The sequence below is a fragment of the Leptosomus discolor genome, chromosome 8 (assembly GCF_034619465.1).
Source record: "Leptosomus discolor isolate bLepDis1 chromosome 8, bLepDis1.hap2, whole genome shotgun sequence".
Lineage (NCBI taxonomy): Eukaryota > Metazoa > Chordata > Aves > Leptosomiformes > Leptosomidae > Leptosomus > Leptosomus discolor.
In genome coordinates, this window is record NC_141398.1 from 358,108 (window position 1) to 384,962 (window position 26,855).

A 26,855-nucleotide genomic window follows, 5' to 3' on the forward strand; every position below is an offset into this window, starting at 1 on the left:
AGTTTCCCGTGGGTGAAGCCTGCCCCGCAATGAAAGGCAGTCAGCCTGCGTGCGGGATGCCTGTTAGCTGGGGTGTCACGCTGCGTGAACGCCGACGTGAGATCCTGTTGGTTTGACCAACGCCAGAGGTTTCGCGATGCTGAGTTTGGGAAGTGGGTTGGATGCGGCTGGGCGTGGAGGGGGCTGCGGTGGTGTCTCGGGGGTTGTGCCTTGGGGAGCTTCTGTCTCGCCGGACTGGCAGATGGGGAGCTCTCAGCTGTACGTCAGTGGGATGTGGTGGGGGGCTCAGAAAGGACTAGGAGGTTTGGCTAGTACGAATGCTCCAACTAGTGCCCAGATTGCTCTGAGCCCTAAAGAAGGTGAACAGACCTGAAGAAATTCATTATTCAGACTAACTTGGCAGGCATAGCCACTCAGTGCAGCAGAGAAGGAAGTTTTGCACTTGAAGATCTTTTTATTACTGTTTTTTCCTTTGCTGCTAGAAAAATACTCTAGAACCTTTGGAAACCGAAAGTGCTTTAAGAGTTCAGATTCACCTGAAGAGCAGTGAAGAATATTTCAGATATATCTAATGGCTTTCTAAATTGCAGTTTCTCTTTCAGGAAGGCCTACTAGAAGTATACTGCCTTGAAAACTCACTACTTTCTCTTTTTTGTTAGCTCCACCTCCTATGCCCAAATTTGAAAATGGAAGATGAAATCCTAATAGTGTAAACCCTTTTAGATGTGCATAAATCAAGGCAAAGAAATTTGTGTGGAATTTCATGGTGACTCGTGTTTCAACACAAGCATGTTGCCATAGAGCTGGTCAGTAAGAAGGTACTGATCTAACTTTTTTGAGTAAAATGTTAACACAAAAAACTTTTTAAATGTATTTTCAGAACTAGAGGCAGAGGAATGGTGCAAACATCTTTGCATGGAGTGTCTAGGAACCAGGCTCAATGATATAAGTCTTGGGGAACCAGATTTGCTTGCTGCTGGAGTCCAGAGAGAACAGAATGGTAAGTGACTTTAATTGTTCTGAGCTGATGTCCCATGTTACCTTTGCCTGTCTTTGTTGTTGTTGTGAGGATTTTTACTATTAGCTAGCAGGACATCATCCATAACTAAACATTGATATGTGTTTTTAAGCCTTAGTCCTATTTTTCGTGCAAGTAAAGATGATTAAATTCCATGCCAAATAGCACATGTAGAGTGACTTCATGCTCCGTTGTGTTCACATTTTCCTGTCATGGGAAATGATGACTATGACCCGCCTGGTTCTGGAAATAACGACCTATGCGCAGAGGAACAGGACAGCAGCTGTTGTTCCCCAGCCTTTAAAAGACAGCACTTTGGACTGCAAACCACATGTTTCCCTTAAACTCATACCTGTCTGGAATAATGAAGTCAAGGTGATCTGAATGTTGTCAGATAGAGGTGAAGAGGGCAGTGACAGGTGCTAGTCAGCACTAGGCCTGAGCTTGTAAGTCTTCACCTACAGGCTGTTTGGGACAGAACTTTAGATGAGACACGTACCCAGGAAGGATGCTAGTGGGTGGAATATGCAATAACAAAAGAAAGTCTGTGATTATCCTGTCATTTAATTCCTATTAATAAACATGAGGGCAACACAAAATGTGCTCATTTATTCCTCCCTAAATTACAGCTCTCAATGCTTATTACAGTCTTGATGCTTTTACAAGATCGAATAGCTCTTAGCAGAGTAATAAAACAAACTGCCTCAATGGTCATAAAATATCAAGCCAACAAAATTACGTAATTAAATTATAGAATGAATAGTGCTATATTGATTATATTGTATTAATTTTGGAGAAGAGTCCAGACATCTCTGAACCTAATAACATAAAATAGACATAAATCTTTAAGAATTTTGTTCAAAAATCAGACACGTTCAAGTGCGATTTGAAAGAAGTTCAGATGTTTATTGAAGTTGTTTGCCTGCTGTGAGACACGGGATTTAATTTGTAGTCTCAACTTAACAAAGGGAGAGCTACTAACATTGTGGGAAAGCGATAATGATCGGACACCGCTCAAAGCATCCGATCTGCTGTGTGCTCACAGGCTGTAGGGACAGAACTCACGCGTGCTGCTGAAGAGAGGACTATGTGAGCAGGTGGAGCTCCTTCACAAATGCGAAAGGGAATAAATCTTGCCAAAAGCCTGTGATGCGAGCAGAGAAACAGCTTGAAATTCCTCAGGCTCTTTCTGCAGTGAATTCATGTCCTGTCCAGCAGCTTTTGGGCATAGATGGCAAATACTGCATTTTGTCTTGTTGCTGAAAGAGATCCCGTTACACACACACGGCCTCCAGAAGACGTAGGTTAGTTCTGTTGCATGAACTAGTCTTGATTCAGTTCCCTTAGGAAACTAATTGCAGTGCTACTAACCAGCACATATGGACATAATTAGCGTCTTTATTGTTCTAAGTAAATAAATGAAGGGAAACAAAGAGGCAAAGCATGTATTTTTTGTACAAATGACATGAAGAAGAAAGCATGGGGGGTATCATTAGCTATATTCTTTTAAACCAAGTGACCGAATACGCGTAATCCAATATTTGACAAGCGTGCTCTGCTGTACCATTAGTTACAGTCAGTCATTCTGACTGACTCAGACAAGTCATTCTGATAGCTGTCCGCTTCCTTCCCTCATCCCCTTGATGTACCACTGCATTTTAATAAGCATGTTTGAAATTCAAAGTTGCTTTGTTCAGAAGCAAAGCAAATTCTGGTTTGGGGGTCTTAATCAACTTGGAAGGAGGGGAGAGTACAGAGATTCTTAACATTGGAGTGAAATCTAGCATTTTGTTAGTTTAGCTGTGCTGTAAGAACCTGCAGTTGCACTCAAATTTCTTTAGCGGGTTCCTTCTGTAAAATTAGTTGAGTGGAACCATGACTTCAGTTTATCCTAGCTATCTTACTCTGCAAACTTGGCAGTGTCATTCCCACATGACAGTTTTATCGAAAAGGTGACTAATTGGAAGGTGCAATCATTTGGTGAGTGCTGGTAAAAAATTCAAATTTTAAGTGTATTTTCTTGCGTGTTTTCTCCGTGTTGTAGCTTTTAAATGGATGCTATCAAAAACCGTAGTTCAAAAGATACCTAAAAAACTTTCAAGAGTCTACTGAGCCTTTGTCGACCTGAAGCTGAAAGGTCAAAGTTAATTTTCCGGTTTGAAATTCATGAAAACTGACTGTATGTGTGAAAAGTCTAAAATCTTGCTCATTGTGAAAACGGCAGCAGTGTCACTCTGAGGGTCGTTATTTTTTTGTGTTAAATAAAACCTGTGCAGTGGTACAGTACCTTTGAATGTCATTGCTTCAGAACACATTGCAAGTTTGTCTGCATCTGGTTCCATGCAGGTTCTGTGGCCTGAACCATACCAGGGCTTTCTTTCAGGTCACTGGACTAAAGATGTCTCAGTACCCGCGCAAGACCGCAGATTGCATTGTCATAAAGACTACAGTGCCAGTAGTTTTTCAGTCGTAGATATATTATTTTTTTTACATTTTAAGGGCTAAAAGCAATTGAACAATGGTGTTACACTGTTGGTATCTCTGTGATATGACAGGATGCTAATACCGTGAATCCCAAAAGAGCTGGTGTGTTAACCATTTATCCCATCTCATTCCACTGTCCGTTTTCAAACGGTTACCTTGCCCTAAAGGTTTTCTGCAGTGTTTAAAATTTTATAAAGATACTTCCTTGATCATAAAAGAACTAGGCTAATAAAGGGTTTTTTTCATGACCTGCTTCACATTTTCCTAGCAATAATATTTTTAGAACGCTGTGTTCTTCATCTGCCCGACTGCTTGCCCATTCCTGTCCTTAAAGGGCGTTTGCGTGATGTATGGCATGTACTCGTAAGGGTATTCACCGAAGGGATCAGGCAAATTTGCTGTCTGTTGAAAAAACAGTAAGTTTTCTGTTGTGTAGGTTTGTGTTCTAGTGCCTGTGTATGACCACGGTAGCCAGAACCTTCAGTTTGCAACATTTGTCATCATTTTCTTAATTGTTGTTGTGTATGCCCTGGGACCATAAAAATTGCTACGTGCTACTTGTAGTTTTTATACCCAAGGACTCACAGTTCAGAAGTATTTGGCAAGGAAAATATGTGTGTGTTCTGTCATTTGTCCAGTATCTCTTTTCGTTGCATCTGAGCCTGTTTATCCTCCCGCTCTGCTCTGTGCTTCTTCTGAGATGAGCTTTCGGTTTTGGAAGGGAAGACACCTGATTCTCTGCGACATGAACACAACAATATGATTTGCAAGACATTGTTCCAAAGGCTGGAAAAGTTGCTGTTCGGTGCACAAACGTCATGGCTAAAAAGCTGTACGTTCATGAGGCGTTTCTGTCCTGTGAGGATAAAAATGCACAGCAGTGCAGCGATGCGAAACAGACGTTCTTTGCACTTGTGAGCGGCTCAGTAAGTGCTAGTGAGCTCTGTTTTACTGTAGTGGCGCTGTTGCTGGACCCTCCAGCACCACGCAGCTCTGCAGTGGTGGTAGCTAGAAGAGCCAGACCGCAGATGTGCGCTGCTTACAGCAGAGACCTCTGGCTGCTGAGCCTCGTAGGAAGAGAAGAGTAGACATCCAGTCAGCCCTTGGGCACAGCTGCTCCGTAGGGGGAAGCTGCTCACTGGGTTGCGTCTCGGTTACTACTTTTGAGAAGTGTTACTGCAAGCCTTACTGTGCAAACTCCGCTGCAGAAAACGGCCCTTAGGAGGTTTTCTTCTCACATACGGGGCTCACGGCTAATGGCTGCTTAGTTTGCAGTAGTACGCAGCTTCCAATAAAAGTGAGATTTGAAATGAAGCTTCTGTTACTCTCCTGCCATTCTACCTCCTCTCTCCTGCAAAACTAAGTGATTTGTTCGCGTTCCTCAGCCCTGTAGCAGCAACCCTGTTTCTGTTCAAATTTCTATTTACAATCTCGTACTGTTTATGAATGTCCATTTAGATGATTTGATAAAGAGTGACAATCAAAAAATAATCAAAAGCAGTAAAGGCTACATGATCCTGTTCAGATAACGAATTTAGTATAATGGCATGTATACAATGGTAGGACAAATAATAATACACAGCTAGTACTCCAGGAGAGAAGATCCAGCTCAGCTGGGTCTGATAACACTGTTGACAAGTCCTCTTCTGAGCAGTGTCCTGTGACACTTCCACACACATTGCGTACTCCTGAGGTTTCTCAAGCTGCTGCTAGGGAACGAAATCATGAATGCAGAGTGCTGTCTTCATTTGGAAGAAGTGGAAACTTCCTTCCTGGCTCTCAATACAATTGGAAGCATTTGTAATACACTCCAAAACATAACACAAAAACAATTTTATTTTTTTTTTTAATATTTTTACCCATCTGGCTGTCATCATATTTAGAATTTGTCCATGCTCTCTTTTTTTTTTTTTTTTTTTAAATACCACTATTTCCAATGTATCACTGTATTTTCGTTTTTTATAAAAGGAAGTAATTAGAAGGAATTCATCCAAACGGACAGTATACAGTGACAGACTATGTTTACTGTGAAAAAGAAACCAGAATATTCAAGACAGTGTTGGTTAAAAAGGCATTATGTGTAGGCAGTGCTGCTAAATTCACTCTTTAAGAGCAGATGCTTCCCTGTGGTGAAGATTATTTTCCTATCTGTTTTGGATACTAAATAATAACACTAAAATAGCTGAATATTTGTACTAAATCATATTTATTAAACGTCACTTGTAAATCTGATGTAAACAGTGAAGAACACAGGCAAACTTAAAAATGCAAATTTTTTAACTGAAGGAAAGGCATGATCCAACCTTGGCTGTTGTCTTGTCGTTTACTGTTAGGGGTCAGCGTCTGATGTCAATATGATGCCTTTCTACTATATGTTACTACTGGTGCTTTGGCTTTTTTTTTAACGCATTATGAAGCTAATTTTGATTTTAGGAGTCTGGAAAACTTTCAAAGGTAATTGATTTTTTGCTTTTACTCCCTGCCTAATATTTAAATTTGTATCTCATAAAATTACTTCATTTGTAAAGTTTTTCCTCTTACTCGTAAGATTGTTTTACCTTCCTTTTTTATTTAAAAAACATGCCACAGTTCTTCCTGGGTATTAATTGCAAGAAACTCATTAATTTCTGTTAGTAAAAATGTAGCTTTTCGTAGAGAACAGCGTCCTTGAATCCTCAGAAGAGGATTATGAGTTGTTTCTTTATATTGCATGTTGAGATTACAAACTACAGCCAAAGCGTAGAGACTTTGTAATTACGTTCACAGAGCTGACTTGTTTTAGGGCATTTTTAAGGATCTGTAGAATCCCCATTTGTGATTTACTACATAAAAGCATTTTGCATATTTTTTATTCAACTTCTGTTATCCTTAATCCATTTTTCTACTTTATTTTTTAAAGAAAAAAAAATAAACCAAACATAGCCAGCTTTATTCAGAAAAGAAAGGTGTTTACAATCTTAATGGCTGGTTAATCCAGTGAGATTTGATATTCTTCTCCACCTTACTACTTATCAGTGAAGCAATTTCAAATAATTTATTTATGGTAGCCTTTGTATTTTCACTGAGATGTTAATCAACATTTCCATACATTTTTAATGGAAGCAAAGCAGAATAATTATAGGGAAAGGGATACAGTTCATTCTGGATTCCTGGTTGCTCACTGTAAAGCAGGAGAGAATCGTTCTAACAGACCCAACCTACAAACGAACACAATCTGCTGTGACTTCAAGCGTTACAGCTGTCTTTCCCCCTGAAGATGGGCTGCAGGCCGTCAGCAGCGGAGGTCTCATCAAGGGAGAGGGGGTTTCTGCCAGACAGAAACCGAATGCTTGCCTTTAGAGCCTCTTCTTGTACAGACCCCACCAACCTGACTGCCTCCTTCCATGGGTCGGTTTTCTCTCTCGTGAAAGCTGAAATGGAACAAGGCATCTGGACTGTCCTTGGGCAGGTTTTCCAGCTGGGCCATGCAGTGATGAAATGGCAGAACCTGGGTCCCTGGGCCTTGCCGTCATTTTGCTTCCCCAACGCAGCTGGGTCTCGCGCTGGAAGGCTGAGAGCGTTTCACAGTGGCTGCCCAGTCTCTGCCTCAGTCAATATGCTCATTTTAACGAAGACTCTTGGGCTCTGGAGAACCTTAAAGTTCATGCTCGTGCCAAAGCCCAAATGCCAAACACCTTTACACGCGCACGGTGTATGATGGAGCATTGCTCTGCTTATTCAAGGAGATGGGAAAGAGCAGTTACGTTGAAAAGATGGGAATAATGAGTGTAGCAATATATCAGCATTTTCTTCTCATCCTGGCTTCCCCATTCCCTGAGCTTTGCTCTCACCAGTTTGAGAGGAGGGGGCAGGACAGTGGTGCTGAATGCTGAGGAATTTTACCTGCTCATCTCAGCCTTGTCTTGTCCAACGGGATAGCATCTGCTTGCTTGGTTTTGTCCATCCCCCTGTTTTCTGGGTCCCTCATTAACTTCTATTTACTTAATCTTACTACCCAATGAACACTTATTATCTCATCCCACTTGTATGCAGGTGATGTCTGGCCCACAAAGAAGCTAAATATCCTACTCGATGTGACCCAGAAGATCTGGTGACAGAATTCAGCTCGGATTCCCAAGTCTAGCCTGTGAATGTTTGTTCTTGCCTGCATGAGTTTAAGGGCAAAACTTGCTTCTGAAAACAGAGCAATTGTATTGCCATTACCTAGATACCTGTTAAAGTATTTTCTGAAATGGAAAAATTGGACCTGCATTTTTATTCCTAAAATCATTTAATAGCATCCACACCTTTCCGTGTCCTCAGTCTTCCACTACTGAAAGGTGTTAGGTTTTGTTTCAAAAGCAGATGTATCTGTCCTCAGTCTTCTCCAGCTCATACCTTTGTACACATGTTTTTCTTGCCATTTGGAGTAAGTTCCATGGTGCTGCATTTTGCCCCGCAGCTGATGTTCAGTTTAATCAGACATACTTTCTTTAACCCGTGATGCCTCATCTTAGACACTGACCTCCTGTGCAGAGTCAGCAAATGTCTTCTGGCAGGTTGAGGAGACCACGAGTCCTGAATACCCTTCATGCAATAATATCCTCAGAGAAGTTGAGCATTTCATGAGTATCCTGGTGCCTTCTAAACCAAGTTGAACTATTCTGTGCCTTCAACACAACAGTTTAATGTTTACTTCAGAAAATAATTGTACCCTTCCGTTTTCTCTGCTGTCTGAGACACCCTGTCAGTGACGGCAGGGAATGAGAAAGATTTCCATTCTCATATAGCAGCCGCATTCCCCCCTAGATGTGTTGTGTGATTTCAGATAATGTGGAAGAGAACCATCTGGTATATCAATCATCTGCGTCTTTCCTTCACATAGAGGAGTGCGTAACAACAAGGAACAGCACGACGATGCAAAACTGTGGAGTCTAATGGATGGTACAAGCACAGCTGCGTAGCTCCTAGATGTTTTTGCATGACCGTCACAACGACACATGGATACCGGAAAAGGGCACATATATATGCACACACATATAAGAATAAAATTCCATTGCCAAGTATGTTATCTTGCTCTCTGCTGTTCTCTTCCTGGGGCTGTCGTTGGCCCATACTCCCGTGTGTGAGTCCTTCAGCAGGCGCGAGGCGAGACCTGTGCCCGGGGCGCTCCTCTGAGGCCAGGGGAGGTGCTGGACAGGCCGTGTGTCAGGAGAGTTTTCAGAACATTGGGAGCTTTGCACTTGGCATGATTAATGAGAACTAGAGCCTGGGAGAGGGGGTTGAATGGCTGTGAGACTGAACGAATCAATCGGGGAGTCCTTAATAGACAAAATTTAATTGACTGGAACAGAGTAACGTTGGGGATGACGAGTTTACCTCTAGCTGTGCCAGACAGCAGTTCTTGCTGCTTGCCTGTCGTTCCCTGCTGCCAGTTGTTCCTCAGCCAAACTTTTGCTGCTTTATTGACACCACCCCCCCAACATATTTTATATTAACTCACTTACTTGCAATACTTTCACTGATTTGTCAGAAAAGTATATATATATCAAATGTTTAAAAAATGGAGACCTAATGCCTGTGATCCTGCATGTCAGACATAACGGGAAGCTGCATCTGATTTTGACTGTTACAATAATTTTCTCTCACTTTATTCCCCTTCTGATTACTTTGAATTCCTTCCTAATTTTTATGAGGTCACCATGGGAAAATTCAGTGCAAATGGTGGATTAAAAGTGTTCCACGCCAAACTGTCATTCCTTTGCCAGGTAATTGAAGACAATTCCCATCAGGTGTCCTTTGAAGTGTGTTTTCCCAGGACTGTTTATTGAATGAGCGTTGCTCATGCTTATACTCGAAATCGTTCCTGCCTTTTTTGTCAACACCCTTCAGTGCAGTGGCATTGGCATTTTGGGCTTCTGTCCCATGAAAGAAAATTGTGAGAGGAAGTTGTGAATCAGCTGCACCGTCCCATATCGTGCTGTTAAGCCCTAAGGTAACAGTGCCTTTAGAGTTAAAATGTAGGCTAGCACTTCCAACTGTACCACCTGAAATCTGAGGTTTTCATTCTTTGTAGAAGCAACTCGTAGAAACATTAGTTATTCTTCAAAGAAAATGGCATTTCTATTTAAAATTCTCTTGCTGTTGCTGTCGTTTACTTCCTTTATAGGAGTTAATGGTGTTTTATATAATTTTTGTATTTTCCTTTTTTCCTCTTTATTTTAAGGATAGTTTTTGCATGGCTTATTAAATCACATGCAGTTCAGGCACTTAGAAAATTGCTAACGCCCTTGACCTCTGACTGCAGTGAGTGCACTTTGCAGTGGAAGTGCAGCTGATGATAGCAATTGATGTCATGGCCATAATAATATATCGTGTTGAATCAGATTTTTCAAGAAAGCAACAGAGGATTAAAAATGTTATTAATTTGACAAACGATAATGACTTTGGCAAATAAATAGAAACTGAACACAAAGCATGTGATTATTAACAAGCTTCAGCAAGTAAACCTGGGTTTGCCGTTTCAAGGACAGTTTTGCCAAGGGGCAGTGGTGGTGTGTTCTTGTTTTGCCCAGCTACCTGCAGTTCTGTTCTTTGAGAGCGGAGTCTCTGTCAGAGTTCAAGTGATTGTGAATTTTGATTTGCAAAGAGTCGTGGACCTTAATGCGAGGACAGAGGAGTTCAGTTCCCGGGGACATGTGTCAAAGAGGAGTATGCGGGTCATCTGCGAAAGATGTTTCAGTCTGCTGCATTATTTATGACGAAAATGAAATGGAGAAGATTCTCCTCTGTTCGAGGCTAGAAATTAGGCCCTGATTTCTGAACCATCAGTAACTAAAGACTTTTTTTTTTCCTCAGCTGGTATAAAACCTTATTTTAACTGGTGATGCCTTGTTCTGTGTTTTTTTTTTCCAGAACGATTCAATGTATATCTTATGCCTACACCAAATTTAGATATCTATGGGGAATGTACAATGCAGATCACACATGAAAACATCTATCTCTGGGACATCCACAATGCCAAGGTCAAGCTGGTCATGTGGCCTCTGAGCTCCTTGAGGAGATACGGACGTGACTCAACATGGTTCACGTTTGAGTCTGGAAGGTAAGAGCTAAGGAGAAACAGCGAGGAGAAGAAATAAGCAGTGATTTTTGAGAAGCAGTCTGATGAGTTAGATTAGCCTCTCGTTATAAAGAAGGACGGAATACATGGCCTCTCCATAGACTTTCGTTTGTTGAATATTACTTTTCAATATATTCAACCCAGTGTGCGAAATAAATGTTAATATATTGTATATTTAAAATGAGCTTAAGCTTTCTCTGACTTTTATTTAACTCGGGTTGAATTTTCGTCCTTAAGGTTTATGAGTCTCACTGTGCTTAAACACTAGTGTGGTATAATTGGAGTAGTTCTGATGTGGAAGAAATTAATTCTGCGTTATGGAAAAGGCTCATCACGCAGTATGAATGGAATAAGTTTCATTACGGTAGATGTCACTCTTTTTGGATGTTCCTGATGACTGATTGCCACCCTACAGTATAATTGCAAGCAGGAGTACAGAGAAGATTGTGAACCCATAAAAAGGCTGGCTGTTTTTTCTGCCTTCAGTTTTAATCCTCATTGCCATTTCCACCCTCGGATCAGCTTTAAATGTCCGTGGAGCTCCGTTTTGCCTCCTTTCATATCTTTTTAATGCATTTCATATCTTGCTGTTAGATCCACTGCCTTCTCTGGGCTTCTGTGCAGAAATAATTCTCTGTTTATCTCTGTCTTTGGTGATGTTTCATCTTGTATTTTATGGTTCTAGACTTTTCTAAGCTTGTCAAACTCCCTTATGAGGAGCCTGAATTTTCTGAAGCAGTCTGTGAAAGTACAGGTGTCTCTACACTGCGGGGTGAGCACACTGCCTTGCTAAAAATCTTTGTAAGCATCTTGATGGGTGCTTGTTCCATATCATTAACGAATATTCACAAAAGTGCAGTTGGTGATTGCAAACAAAAACGTGAATCAAATGGACCTGCAGCCTAAGGAGGTAACGGCCAAAATTCTTCTGCAGTTTCTTATAGGTGGCAGTTACCACTTAACTCCTGACTTTGTATATCCACAGTGATGTCACCAGGGCATTTAGTGTTATGCTACTTTTCTGTGGTGACTTCACCATTAAAAGTCATGAAGACATCATTGCTTTTTTTATTTAATATTGTTTTACTAAAAATTAACAACAGCTGACCCACGTTTCAATCTAATTTCAGTGATTAAGCTGTGAGGCTCATTCAAATACACAATTTTAGCACAAATAGTTTGCTAAATCGTTCCTTACCCCAGGCCTCAAACTACCTTATGTGAAACTAGCTCAAGCAGCATACCTGTGCAATACCAGAAAGCACAAAAAATGCCAAAAACGATGCCTGAAACTCACCATGTTACTCTGGGAAAACCAAGCAAGCAAGCAAGCCAAGAAGCAAAACCCGTAGGATTTAGCTTTATCCCATTCTTGGTGAATATCCCAGTTGTTTGACCCTGGCTGAATTTGTATTTGCAATATGTATTTCATTAAAGGGAAAGGGGTTATTTTGGCATAAAAGGGTTATGATTGAAGACTTACAAATGTTTGCTTAGTCAGCGTAGTGTATAGACCCACTTCTTTTAATTGATCCTGAAGGAAACGATCTTCAGAAATGGGAGTTGTCATTAACTAAAATTAAGCTTCTAAAACTAATTCAGATTAAGCACTTGAAGCTGATTTCCTATACATGTCTCAAAGTGTAGGGCTGTCATTCTCTACAGTGGTTTAGTTATAAAAAAAGTCATTTTGTGTCATAGTGAAATTTTTTTTACAAGATAGTTGCTTTCTGTACTGCTCTGTTTTTATCTGTGGCACATCAGCACTAACAAACTATGTGTAGGGATTACATATATTCAGGTAAAATGTGAGTTTTATCTCTCTGCTTTCTCAAGCCTCCTACATTATTTTAATTCCATGCTAGTATCTGAATATCATCTTCCCCTGCAATCCGTGGACCGTGCAACCTGATGAAAAGTGGATTGTTTTCCTGTGTTTTATTATTATGAGCTAGCTCTGCCTTTATCTGTCGTGCTCTATTGTCTTTGATCTGATTCCTCCCTTTTGCTTGCTTGGGAGGGCTTCATCCGCCTGATTTGGAAATGCATGAAGACCAGATATAGACTGGCAGAAAGATGTAGAGGTGAAAAATAGGACGAGAGAGAAGTCAGTATCTTCAATAACATCTGAAGACTATATAGGGCAACACTAATGCTCATTTTAAAATCTGTTGTTGATTTGTTTGGGGTTTTATTTTTATTTTTTAATCAATGTCTTTGCCGTCTTTCTGAACATGATTTTCTTTGTCCCTTGATCTGCTCATACCTTATTACAGTAAATCCCTGATGCATGCTGTCTGATCAGAAGTGAAGCGCTCATCCATGTTTTATGAGAATGTTATGCAGTAAAAGTGTTGTTGCTTTAATTTTTCCCTAAGGCTTAAATATTAAATGTAGACAATTGCTTTAAGGGAAATATTTTCAAATAGGTTCTTTATTTCTTACTGAGTTTGAGCAGCTGTGCGGTATATGCGTATGAGGTCTGCATGAACATTAAGAGCTCAGTTTTCTATATTTGTTATCCATCCTCAGTTTTGGTGTTACTTTGTTTGAGAAAATAAATCCCTCCCATTAAAATAAATGGACATGTTCACAAAGAGATACTATGATAAATAAACAGATCAAAGGTAAGCTTTCAAACAATTAAATGTATGTTTTAACAAATGTATTGCTTTGAATTTAAATAGAATATGGGCCTGGATGTATGAAACTGAACTGTTCCCTTGCCTAATGAAATTTAATAACTGCATGATTTGGAGGATGTCTAAAGTACGGGAGGAATGAACACAGATTCTTTTAAACGGCCACATTTTTCTGTTTTGCGCTGAATTGAAGTTTGTAAATATGTGTCTTTGCACTCCCTATGAAGTTAGACCCATCCTTGCTTTTCATTGTTTAGTGAACCAATGAAAGTAAATATTACTTGCACAGAGATTTACTTAATTTGTGTTCTCCCCTATGCAAACTCTGCTGAGATTTGGGGGAAGCACAGTTTTGTGTGGCTTAGTTCCATACTGGGTGGAGAGAGTCTCATTATTTAAAGTACCTGATTAGGGCTAATCCCGTGCAATCTATCCATCGATCAGGAAATAGTAATTCACAACTCCATTAGGCACTACAGTGGCTTTGTACTGATTAATACGGTGCATCTAATGCAGTGAATGTGTCCCACAGTAATTCAGAACCCCTGAGGCAGGAGCCTAGCATTAACTTTTCCAAGAGCTAGGCTTTCCACCTGACCAGGTTCAGGTTGGCTTGGGGAGGTTTAGTGTTGAACCATCAGAGAGTCAACAGGGTTTCCTTAATTTATGGTTGTGTATGGTGTGTTCAGACACCTCATTCTGATTATTTTGGGTGCTGGATATGTTGGAGATGCTGTGCCTAAGAACGCAGTCGGTCTGCACGAGTGCATTTACTTCTCTTCAGACTTTCGGATCTGCTGCTCCGCGTACGTGGGCATTGGTCCCTGGCTGTCTTTGCTTTTCAGAGCCTCTGAAATGGGAAGTGTGCTCCGGGTGTGACTGCCCACCTTGCTGTCCAAGGGAAGGTACTGTAAGTTTGCCCTGGATTGCATTCATGACCTGCAATCCAAGAAACGTGCCAGGAAAGCAGTAAAGCAGGTACAGATGGAGTGTCCCCAGCCCAGCTCGGGTGGGGAGACACCCTTCCCAGGCTCCTGCCAACGTCACGGGATTCATTACGCTGATGCTGCAAACCAGGCAGTCCGTGACAAAGGCCGTAAGCAATGCTCAAAAGTCACTCTAAACCGCAAGAGGCAGTTGTCCAGGCTTTCCTTTTAGCAAAAGAAGCTGGCTGAGGCAGCTTCTCGGGAGCCCAGGAGGAGACTCCTAAGAATTCAGAATTGAGTCACTGAGAGTAATAAACACATACAGACTCTGTTCCTTTTGAAATGTTTCTTCTCTCACTTTACTGCAATCCTGTCGTTTACGCTAAACAATAGTTTCGATGTATGGAAGCTGTCTGGTCCAGTCTGTTAAGTGCTGGCCAGAGGTATCAAAAAAAAAAAAGCCCAGGTCAAGCTGAAGTCAAGTTAAACACGGTGAGAAGATACAGTGAGGGGGGGTGGGCTGTGGAAGCCCCAGCCGAACTTTGCCAAATACTGTAAGTTTCCAGCTGAGCAGAGAGGTGGAGGCAGTAGGTTTGTTCTTGGAGGTTTGAGAACAGGAGCCACAAATCCAGGACACGCTCCTTTGTGTGAAACACATTTTCTTCTATTTTGTAGGCACGACATTGAAATTTAAACAATTTCAAGTATTTCCAAGTTTATTCGCACTGTGCATTCAGAGAAACTCATTGAACCACACTAAAGTATTCCTTCTTTATTTGCCTTTGATTTTCTTTCTTTCTTTATCAGAGAAAATTTAATGAAATGTGGTATTCTCTGTCACTTCTAAGGTCTTGGATCTGTTTCTTTGGTTGAGAAAAACAGTAAGTTCAAGCACTGCAGAGTGGTGACATGAGAATTTCTCAGATTTTTTTTTTTCCCTTACATGCAACCCAAGACCGACATACTCATTTTCTCAGTGGTAGCTACACAGATGCTAGGGTTATCTGAAGCAGAAAGTTCAGTGTTTGCTGCAGGCGCTACATCTGACTGAAATCTTTCATTTGTCTGTCGGACCTCTGTGGCAATCTTTGGTGTTAATGTGAAATGTATTAGTCAATTAACCCTTAAAGTTAAGCTACAGGAAACATCCTCTTCTTCCCTTATGTGGGGAGGGGTCCTGCATGTATGTGCCTTGTGAGACAGTTGTCCTGGGACGTCACCCACTGACGGGCGTGTCGACTCAGATCTGTACCTCCCTGAAGGGAAGCCTCCAGCCCAATTGCTGGTGGATGATCTCAGTTGTGGATTAGGTTTATCACAGGTTTATCATGGAATTATAAATCATATATTATAAATCATTCTAAATGACATTATAAGTCACAAGCTTGCCATAGAATTTGCAAGTCTCTCTGGGCTGAGCAGTGGTATGAGTACTCGGGTGCAGCTGCGATAGATAGATTTATCACTTCACATGAACATTAGCTCAGAGCTCTCAGTATCCCACACTTAACAGTGAAGTTTGTGAGGATCTTTTTCTTCTTTTACACCTTTGTAATATTTTCAAAAATCCTAATTACCCAGGATGTGAATTTTCTGTGGTTTTCTCACTGACTCTTCACTTCTTTCTCATATTCTTTCCCCAAGCAGTACGTATTGATAAAATCTGAAAATAAGTTTAAAAAATAAACAGGAATCTCTTGTATGTGTCCTCCTCTTGGTGTTTTCAGTAGTCACATAGCTCTAATTTTAGGAAAAGTGGCATTTTTACCACTGAAAAGGTTTAATTAGTTCCTGGCATTTAGCAGTGCCAAGGTTATTCTGTAATACGTTGTGATTGTAGTTCTGCTTTTTTTCCATTCCAACTCTCAGTTTGCCTTCTGCCAAATTCTTGACCTGGAGTAAGTTCTGTGTTAGTGATCTGATTCACTTCAACCCTAAAGAGGAGGTGTGTTTAACTCATCTACATGACTCTTACTCAAACCAGCGGTACCTAATCTAAGAACTCTTTTACTCACGGAAACTAATACAGCTTGTTGTGAGTGATTTAGAAAGTGCTCGTTGCATTTTCTGTCTGCCCAGGCTCCTCTCAGACTGCTGTGGCCTTCGTAAGTCAGAGAAAGTTCCACCAAAACTCCCATAACAATGGCATTCTCCACAGTGTAACCGAATATGGCAAACAGAGAGAAGAAGGGATTATATACACGATTCTTCCTCATAAATTGCTGATGTACCTTCTGAAGGGTTCCCTTTTTTTTTTTTGTTCCTGTTTTGAAAAATCAGCCATGATATACACACCTACAAAAGATTTTCTCCAACTGACAAAGAATGTCTGAGCCATTCCACTTCACTGTGAAAGCCCTAATTTTGATGAGAAAAACAATGGCGTCTCAGAAAAGACAATATATTGGAAGGATAAAGTTACCTTTATTAAGCTGCAGTTTTATTGCAAATGGATTGAGGAGTCGGTGACTCCCAGGACAGAGCAGCAAGCTCCACAGAGGAGCTGTGTAACCAACAAATTTATAAATACTATGTTGGTAGGAACGAGCACATCACTAATCATTAGCTGGCCATTGCCTAGCCAGTGAATTTCCTTATGAATTTGTACGGAATGAAACATACACAGTCAGACAAGCAGAAAAACGGTCACCTAAAGTTGGTCTAGTTAACACAAAAGACGTGTAGCTCAGAAGGAGGGCTGTGATTTCTGTGGTCTCTACAGAAGTGGCTCATATTTGCATCTTTAACAACCCAGAGGGCTCGGCGTGGGATCTCAGCTGATGGCTAGATACCCAGTGTCATTGGTATAAATCACACGTTACAAAGCTTTGTAACGAAACCGGTGAGAGGTGCATTATGTTTGCCGAAGGTATTAGCAGACAGCATGTTGTGCTCCTTCTGGTGATCCTGAGGTAACGTGAACTGAGCCTTTCACGCGAAGTGCCCGGTTTGCCTCCTCCCTTCGCACGCGGTCGTACGCCATAGTTAAACAGGGCTTGTTCTAAAATACGTTGAGACCAGCTGCCATTTAGCTTTCGGGTGGCTGCACGCCCACGCTTGAACCCAAAGACTGGTTGTTTACTTACCATATTCTAATTGTCCCTTTTTTGTACATGTGCTCTGCTGTCAGCATATGTTGTTGGGTTAACGCCTCTGTTGCTGAACACGACTAACCAAGTTATTACTGTGTAATGTATGAGCGGAGAAGCAGCAGGTGAGATAATTCGTACATTCCTAATCACATGAGGGCTTACTTATTGTTTCAACTCTACATTTCAACCTTTGAATTCCACAGCGAGCAACAGCAATAATTAATCTCATATGGCAGTTGTGAATAACTTGAGATGCCCCAGCAGCAGATCCTTACCTGTCCATGAGTCATAATAACATTTAACCTTCTGCCTCAAAATACAGGACTGAAATACCTCGGATTTGAAAAGTAAAACGATAAAAAAGCCCCATTTAAAAAAAAGTCAACAGCAAACCTCAAAAACTCACGTGCACATAATGTTAATAATTTTTTAATGTTCTTCATATTTTATATAGATACCATTCACAGTAAGAGCCAGAATATCTGTTTTAGTAGTTAAATACTGTTGCATCTCTCCCCCAGCAACACTATTTGCACGAGCTAATTAAAAATGCTGAAACTGGGCACCTGATTATCCATACAGACGGTGAAGTGTTAAACACTTCACAAAGGGCGGTCCAGAAGGGCACGTTTTGTACAGCGGAACATCTAGCCAGGAGGATGCTATGCACAAATAATTCCTCCTTTTTGCTGAAGCTTATGAATGTCACGTGGTTGATTGAGGAGGAGGTTTGCGGTGCCCTCTGTGCTGGGGCCCTGTACTGTACGAACATGGAAGGGAGTAATCCAAATGCAAAGGCTGGAATTGGCACGGCAACGGAGCCTTGTTCACAGGGACCTGTGCACGTGCACACTCCGAGCATTGCAGAATCATTGAATCACATGATTCTACAGTGTGAAGAAGTGTGAAGGGACGCGGTTTTAAACATTTGTGGGCTTCGTTTGTTGTTGGGAACTGGGGTTCCTCCGCTTCAGCTGGCACGTGGGTTTATTCTAAAGGTCATTATAGAGTCTGAACAGTTGTCTCTCGTATGTCATGTGTGAAAAATTGCAATGGAATTTTTATTTTTCTCTCAGTCTTGGGCAGTGATTATGCAGGAATCCAGCTGAGCAAGGCATGGCAGCGGTCAGGGCCGTGAGCGGGGCGCGATGCTGTAGCGGGCTGGGCTTGGGAGGCTGCTCTGGTACCTGCCTGATTGCCCTCTCCTTGCAGGTCATGCGAGTTCATTCTTCTCACAAATGATGAACTCGCTCACAAAATACCTGAGGGCATCTTTTTGTTTAACTTTACTGGGGGCAGCTCTTCTGGAGGGTGAGGGTACCCGGTAGCGGCTTTGTTTCGAAAAGGGGTCAGTAGCGTGGCTTTGGCCGTTACTGTCATTCACAGGCCTAGAGCAGTTCCTGGAATACTTCTGCGCTCTGGAGACAGTGGCAGTGTGAGGGCAGAAACTCTGGTGTGCAAATTTCCGTGGTGATTCTTTTTTCCGGTAGCTGTACCCAGCTTTTCGCGAGTGAGGTGGGTGCCGCCACAAGGAGAGCTGTGTGTCCGTACGTGCGTGTTGCATGTGCACACTTCCAGGCAGACCGATGCAGGTGATCTCGGTGCACCCCTGGCTGTTGGAGTATGGGAGTAACTGTGGAGGCCGCTGACTTCTTCATTTTTTTTTTCTATTGCTTTAGTTTTTTACAAATTTTGTTTGCAAAAATCAATTATTAAAGTAATTAATATTTTCATCCATTAACATAATTAATTAATGGTTAATTTCATTAATTATATAATGAATTAGAAACACAAATTCTTCTACTCTTCTGTAAAAAGCTAAAGGTTAAACAAAACCAAGACAATAATATTGAAAATAAATTAATGGGGAGTTTGCATTCATGTTAAAATGAATTTTTTTTTTTTTTAATTTTATGTCCGTACAAACCAGAGAATACCTGGGGTGTTTTGGTTCAAACCTTTAAAATATGTTAAAGAACTCTGATAGAGATTCTTCACCACTTCTCAACAGCTGCACCCTTAATGAAATCCAAGTTGCTCTTTGTGAACATATGCAACTAGGACAAGTATACGTACACACACGAATATGTTTAAAGACACATGTAAAATAATATAAAATGGGTATAAAAATAAATAGGAAGACCTGAAAGAACAATCAAAGTGACGATTTGTGAGTAGTTCCTTTAATTTTTTAGGTATTGATGATAAATGCTGATTGAATTCAAATCCCTGTGCTAAATTACAGTCTTTGGGTCTCCAAGCACTTTGGCAGGAGGAAGCAAGACCAATAATTGCACACTGTGTCACGGCCCTCCTCGCGTTATCATACATTATGACCCCCTCAAGTCTTTCATTGCACTAAGTGTCCTCTCACTCTAATTTAAGTTCCCTAAAGAACTATCAAAAGATTGTCACCTAGGGGAGATGGAGGGCACTTTGCAGGCAGTGCCTCTCCGTAGCGTCCTGGAAAAGTCAGGCTGGTTTTGAGGTGTGCTGGACTGGCCCCGCGGGCTCCTTTAATCTTCCGCTTATTTATCAGGTACCGAAGGAAGGTTTGTCCCTTCGCCCCTGTTAGAGGAAATGCTATTAGCTACCGTGTCCCTCCTCATAGCACTTCTTTGCTATCACAGTAAGTTATTACTATTATTGCACTATTAATAACGCTCTGCTCTGTGGTGTGTGATTTATTTCTTCTGTGAGTAGTCATTTGTCACATATTTTCTAAAAAGCTTCCGTCTTATTAGAAAGAGGGGAGGGAGAGGCAGCATCTAATGGAATCCCTCAATCTCAGCAGCTCCAAACATCGTTTGATCTTTCTGACTCTGGAAGAAAGCTCAGTACAGTGCTATAATTCACCAAGATGCTTCATCTACTTGATTATCTTGTCAGTGGCTAAAAAGTCAAATATAACATTGTACTCTCATGGCTTGCTTGAACCAGTGCAACAAAGCAGATTTTCACAATTTTTTACTACTTTTTTTTTTTAAGTCTCTGTCCAGCTTGGAAAATATCCCTCCTTCAAAATGACACTTTAAATGATCCCCCATACACTTTTTGAAAACAACATCTTGGGACGAATGACAGGAGGGATTTTATTTTCCTGAAATGTGTGCTATTATGGCTGAAATTTCATCAAGTTGACTATAAAAGCAAACAAAAATTACCGTCACTTATTGCAAAATTGCATTTATTTGTATGCAGTATTTAAAAACTCAAAAAAAATTGAAACACACTGACCATGAGTATCATTTACTGGATGGGATTGAAGGGCAGAAAATTGTATAGTCACGGTGACGATTCCATGGAAGACCCTGAAGTTCTTTGAGATGATGGCTGAGGGTGCCAAACCTTTATTTAATGAAAGAACAGGTTGGTTCATCTATATTTCTGGTGACTGACTTGTCTAAGAGTCCTGTCACTGCCAGCAGAGAGTGAAGGGTGACAGCAGCGGTGCAAACCAACACTGGCCCAGAGAGGACCAGGGCATGAGCGTGCTACAGCTGTTTTGCACCCACGCGGGGCAGCGAGCGGACCAGTTTGCTGGGACTGAAAGGAACTCAAGGGATTGATGAAAGCAGGAGGGAAGGTTGTGGGGCAGGGGGACAGAATGGGTGAAGCCCATGGAGTAGGAGGAGATAGGAGTGTGGTGGTGAGATACACAACTGGTAAGGCAGAAGTGGGTAGGGCAGTGAGAGCAAAGGGTGGCGGTTTTCTGATGGAACACTGCAGCAGCATGTGGCATGTGTGTAGCGTTTTAGGAACAACAGCTAATGAGAAAGTGTGGAAGAACTGAGCAAAAAGTATCAAGAAGAGGTTGGCCAGCCTAAGTGCTTGTCATTGGCAGATGTTGACACCACCGTCTCAAATATTTAATTTCACAGGTACTTTGCCTTTTTATGGGAGGCTTCTTTAAGCCCCGTTGGACCAATTTCTCAGAGAGAAAAAAAGAAATATCGGTGTGACTAGCTCTCAGCCTTAGAATCGCAGATGAAATGGAGGGCAGCCAAGAAAAAAGTGTTCAGTGCGTGTGGAAGTAGTGTCAAATAGCTGATAAAAAGGACCATCAGAGAAATTGGAGCAGAAATAGTAATACACAGAAATAGAAATGTATATTAGCATTTATCTTGAGACTAATATTCTGTCTGTGATATGAAGGATACCTATAATATGGATGTCCCAGAGTGACAAAATGGGGATATACTTCAAAAGACTTTTTAAATGTTACCTAGGATGCTCAAAATGGTTTTAATGGCATACATGAAATAGCCACAAACATGCCCAGCCCGTTATGTGTAGATGTCCAGGGAAGGCATGGTCACCTTTTGCTGCGTAAGACCCATGAATATCCATTGTATGTGATTCCGCACGTAAGGGGTTTGTACCCTTCCTCTTCTGTCTCCTACTGTGCTTCCTTTTTGGATAGCTAGATGTAAAAGTTTGAAGTAGCCAGTAGATCTGCAGTTCGTGGGTTTTTAAACCTGGCACACAGAATCACGGGCAGAAGGGACTGGCACATTCCAGTGCTCAGAGCAGTTCCATGGCTGTTGGAAATTTCATATAAAAATCTTACAGGGCAGTGCAGAAGAGAAGGAGCCTCAACTCTGATATACTGAACTAGACGGGTCAGCTCCAGTGTGAAAGTAGGTTGCTGGTGTGTTTTCACAGCAAAGGACGATTGTTTTTATCATTTTGCTTTTTAACAATGCCCCGAGTTCCCTGGGAAGAGACCAGACATGCTGTGCTTAAAAATTTTGCGCATCAGAGAAGATGCGTTTCATACTTTTAGATTCTGTCTCTACTACCCCAAGGCGTTTTTGCAGTCTTTGTTTTTCCCTTCTTCTGGCAGACTTGTCAAGGTGCGTTTCTTGTCAGTTAGTAGCATCTCGTGCTATGCAGAAAGCTGGCCTGAGGGAATATTTGCCCAGACCAGATGGTGGCACATACTCACGATGGCCACAGTTCTTGCCGTTCTTACTTAAACCTTTTTGTGTTAAGCAAAATCCTCGCTAAAGATAGCATAAAATGTGTCTCTATCCAGTACAGCATCGGTCGTATCACACAGGACTCATAGGAGAGGAGCAACTAAGAGAACCTAGTCAGCGTAGCTGATTGCTGCTAATCAGAGGTGGAGAACACGTTTATCAAAACATCAGAGAATGGCTAGCCCTTGCGTCCCATGAAGTCTGAGAAAGAAGGCAGTGTATGAGATAGGAAGTATTATAAGAAAATATGCGGGGAGCCCAAGTGTGTACCTATAAATGATGAATACTGCTTTCTGATTATTTTTCATCCTTTTGTATGCTTTTCCTGTCCTTTTTCTACATGATTTGATATATGTGATTCTGTGTGATGATTTTCTTTTGCAGGACACTCTTTTTGTTTCTTTGTTTTTACACTTCTTTTATCCACTTGTACCTCTTCCTACCCGCTTACCTGTGCAACTGAAAGAGTGGGGTTTTTGTATAACAAAATTTTACAAAAAAATGTTTTAAGGGTTCTCAAGACTTTATCAAGCTGCTACTTACCTGAACACAAACTACAATGGATTTTGCTGTCAGGCTAATGAGCAATCCTTACAGAGAGTTTTCCCCCTGCTGGAAGCACTAACACAAGGACATCACATGCACAGTCAAAGTCGGAGTCAGAGGTGCCAGATGAACGCAGTGTGAGCTGTTTGTGCTGTAACTGAATTGCTGCTGTTTGCAGTGGGAGAACGGGGAGAATCTCTCTACTTCACTTCTGCCTGGCTTATGTGCAAGGGGAGAAGTTAAAGCAAGTGGGAGGGGAGTCATATTTTGCCTCTAAATCAAATACCATGTGCAGAAAATTGGTGTAAGTTCCGTGGATGTTTTATACTTGCGGTGGGGGCTGTACATGTTCTGTAACTATTTTTTGGTGTTACGTTACTATTGCACGTGCAGTTTGCCACCAGAGGCATCACTGGACTGCCGTGTCTGTATACGTGTCTTGTTAAAGGTTAGACCAGAAACGTGGCCTTCAGCTAAGGTCTTCAGTTCTTACTGTCAGCAGCTGAGAAATAAGCTGGTTTTTTTAAAAAACAAATCCCTGCCTTGTCTCATCCCTGGTGCTTTTGCCTGTCCCAGGGATTGCTGCTGTGGCAGGTTGCTCCCAAACTGGAGTTGACAACCTGCCAGTTTTGAGATTACTGTTGATGAGTCCTTGGGTATCATTAGCATATGTTAATTACTCATTAGTGTATATACACAGTATGGTGAGTGTCTCTGGACAACCCTGTGTGCCCATAATATTTGCATATGACTTTCTGAAAGTTCCTCTGTGGCCACCGTGGTCAAAGCAGTAGCTCTCATATCGTGAAGACGGAGAGAGTGACATTGAAAGAAGACAGCAGTGCTTAAATCCCCGTCACAACAGAACTGCAGCGTACCGAACGTTTCAGAGGGTGGCTGACCCTCAGCGCCGTGGGTGGTGGTTGGCGGGGTTTGAACCCGGCCGACAGCCAAACAGCACGAGCCACTCGCTCACCCTCCCCTGCCCCGGGGGAAGGGGGACAGAATTGGAGAGGTGAATGTAAGGAGACTTGTAGGTTGAGATAAAACCAACTTAATAACTGAAATCAAATAAAATAATAATGATAATAATAGTAATAATCGAACATACGAACGCGTGATGCACAGTGCCGTTGCTCACCACCCGCTGACTGATGCCCAGAGCATTCCCAGGCAGCGATCCCGGAGAGGAAAAACCCTGGAACTGCAGTTCCACAAGGAGAGCCCCGGATTCCCAGCTAACCCTCCCGATACACGGAGCACGCCGTGTGCGGCGTGGCATTCTCCATTGGCCAGTGTGGGCCCGTTGCTCTGGCCACGCTCCCTCCCAGCTCCTGGGGCACCGGCACACTGGCAAGGCACGGGAAGCCGAAAAGTGCTTCATTTCCTGGCCACAACTAAAATCGTTAGTATATTCTCCTCATATCAAATCCTGTCCTGAATCTGAAACACAGCGCTGTTCTAGCTGCTAAGGAGAAAAACTACCTCTATCCCAGGTGAAACCAGGACAATGGGGTGTTTAAAAGGGGAGGGGACAGGGAGACATGTGAAGAAGCGAGAGAACTCAACATCGAGTGCTCGGGGTGTTCCCTTCGTCATTTCCTCACACTTTGTATGTCCCACTTTTGAAACGAGAGAATGCAGCATTCATTTTCCATAGACTGGGAAAACTGATGTTTTGAATACACATCATAATTTAGTGACTAATTTGCTTTTTTACCTGGTTCTATGGTTCTAAACTTGGCTCTATATGAATTCCTTAGTAATTCAGCCCTCCAGAAATTTTCCCTCCTCTCCTTAAGTGGATGTGCTTTGATCAAAATGCAGGAACTACCTGTTTCCTATGCTTGCTGTCCAAATAAAAAGGAAAGCAAAGGCACAAACCCGGGATCTGTCTGCATCAGGGTAGGTGCAATGTGTTTCCAGTAGCGTTCAGTGCGCAGATGAGACATTAATGAGGCATTATAGGGCAAATACTCATGTAGATCATTTCAAATGTGGTCCTGGGTTAAATTCTTAATGTCATATTTGTTTGTGTGTGCAGATGCAAAACTGGTTTTTATTACCTCTTTTTAGATTAACTTTTAGGTTGAGCATGGTCAATTACTCCAAATATTGTTGGCACCTCTGAAATAGTGTCCAGTGTCAGAGCTTCTAAGCGCCCTGAGTTCCTCAAAGATGAACTAAAATGAGCAAATACACCCGTAGAAACTTGTTCCTTGGCTGTTCCTATGCGAACATCTGTGAACTGGCAGATGGCTCCTTCTAACAAAACTTGTTACTTCCCGAGAGAGGATCGAGTGAGTTCAGAATTGTGTCACATCGTGTTCAGAGTTAATTCAGGCTCTAGCCAGTATCATCCAGGAGGATTTCCATCTGCAACATGCTGGGCAAGGAGCAGTCCCGAGCATAACAGTGAATTCAGGTCTCCGAAAAGAAAAAAAGAAGAGAATAAAGACCCCAGGCCACTAACTTTTATTGCTTCTATTGTAGCAAGTAGTGATGCGCTGCCTCAGGGCTCCTGTATTGTTACACTGTCGTTTAGTTTAACCAGTGAGGGCCTTATTTGGGTTTGATATCTAACATTTTTGTATTTGTCAGAGTAAATGGTATTCATGTAGATTAATGCTGCTTTACCTGTGTTCTGCTCTTAGAGACACTGAGAGGAATGGAGTAATATTGTTATGGGATGTGTTTGTCTTCACTGGGGAATAACAGCTCTGAGCAGGGTGGCAGAAGTCCTGTGGCGAGTATCTGTGTTTGAATGTGAACCCGGCTCCCAGCACTTGGAATTCACATGCCCCTCATTTGAAAGTGAGATGAAAAGTAATAGCCAAACCATGCTGAGTGAAAAGGTTTAATCAAAAAAATTGAGCTGTTTGTAGTCTTTGCAATCTCTGATTTTTTTTCAGACTGATGTTTTTCGTGGGTCTGTCTGTTGTGCAGCCAGCCGTACCTGCTGGTTCTGTGCTAGAGTAGTAATAGTAATGTGTGAGTTCTTGGTTTAGCTTTCACGGGGCTGGTAGGAATAGATACACGTCCAAGACACCGTTAAATAGTGTTTCATCATTATCAACAGGACCTGAGCTTTGCCAGCTGACAGAACTAATTATCTAACAACATTTTCATGTTTGTTCTATTACTTAGACTGCCAAAATTGCAAATGCCTCGTGTATTTAAGAACATGTCAATAATTGGTTTTATTATCCTATCTTTGTTTTTAATAAATGTAGGGTCTTTTAAAGAACATGCTAAGGGGTCAAAAGTCTCCATAAAGTGGGTTGTTTTGCATATACCTAGGCATTAATTACCTACACTGATTTCTTAAGTAATATGGACTGAACACTGACACTAGAGGGTAAGTTGCATGTGCAACCTGGAGTCCTCCTAGCTTAGGGCTGATGGAACACAAACAGCACAGTTCAGTTTTCCCTGTCAAAATGTCCAGGTCATGTTGTAGGAAACTGGTCTGTCAGCAGGAAGAGACCAAACCTGTAGTTACAGTTATAGCACAGCATTGGGGATTCCACCTCTTAGACTCCAGAATATCGCTTCTCTTACTGACTATAGTTTCTAGGGTCTAGGAAACAGAAAACAGAGCCTCTGCGCAGCACGTTTACCATTACGTGTGGATAGATTTCCTGATGACGCATCCATCTCCACAGCCTACCTTTTATGCATGACTTCAGTAAAGTCATCTTTCTGCTCTTGGTACTGCAACTGCCATTGAGAGTGACTGACTGACCCTTCAGACTAGTTACATTTATTCTGATATATCAAAGTAATTAATATAAAAAACATTTTAATGAGAATAAATGGGAAAGCTTGGTAGGAACCGATTAAAAGTGGAATGAATTGGAGAATTACAGTGCTGGTGGACGATCATTGATACAGTCCAGAGAAAGACAGCCTGCTTTTTGCACCTCCATTGAGCAAAAAGTGGAAAGCAGCTGACCCGCAGGGCCAGGCTGGTGTCCCTGATGTGCCCCACTAGTCTAAATGTGCTGCCACAGAGGGCAGTGCGGAGACAGCGACTGTAGAGGCAGCACAGGCAATGCGAAGA

General features: G+C 41.8%; 1 protein-coding gene across 1 annotated transcript in view; it reads left to right on the forward strand.

The window, feature by feature from the left end:
* DOK6 (docking protein 6) overlaps positions 1-26,855 on the forward strand; it is a 243,584-nt gene that overhangs the window by 146,670 nt on the left and 70,059 nt on the right. Inside the window, exons 4-5 of the mRNA XM_086469280.1 lie at positions 881-1,000; positions 10,397-10,586. Of these exons, the coding sequence (XP_086325406.1) occupies positions 881-1,000; positions 10,397-10,586 (310 nt within the window). The remainder of the gene's footprint in view (positions 1-880; positions 1,001-10,396; positions 10,587-26,855) is intronic.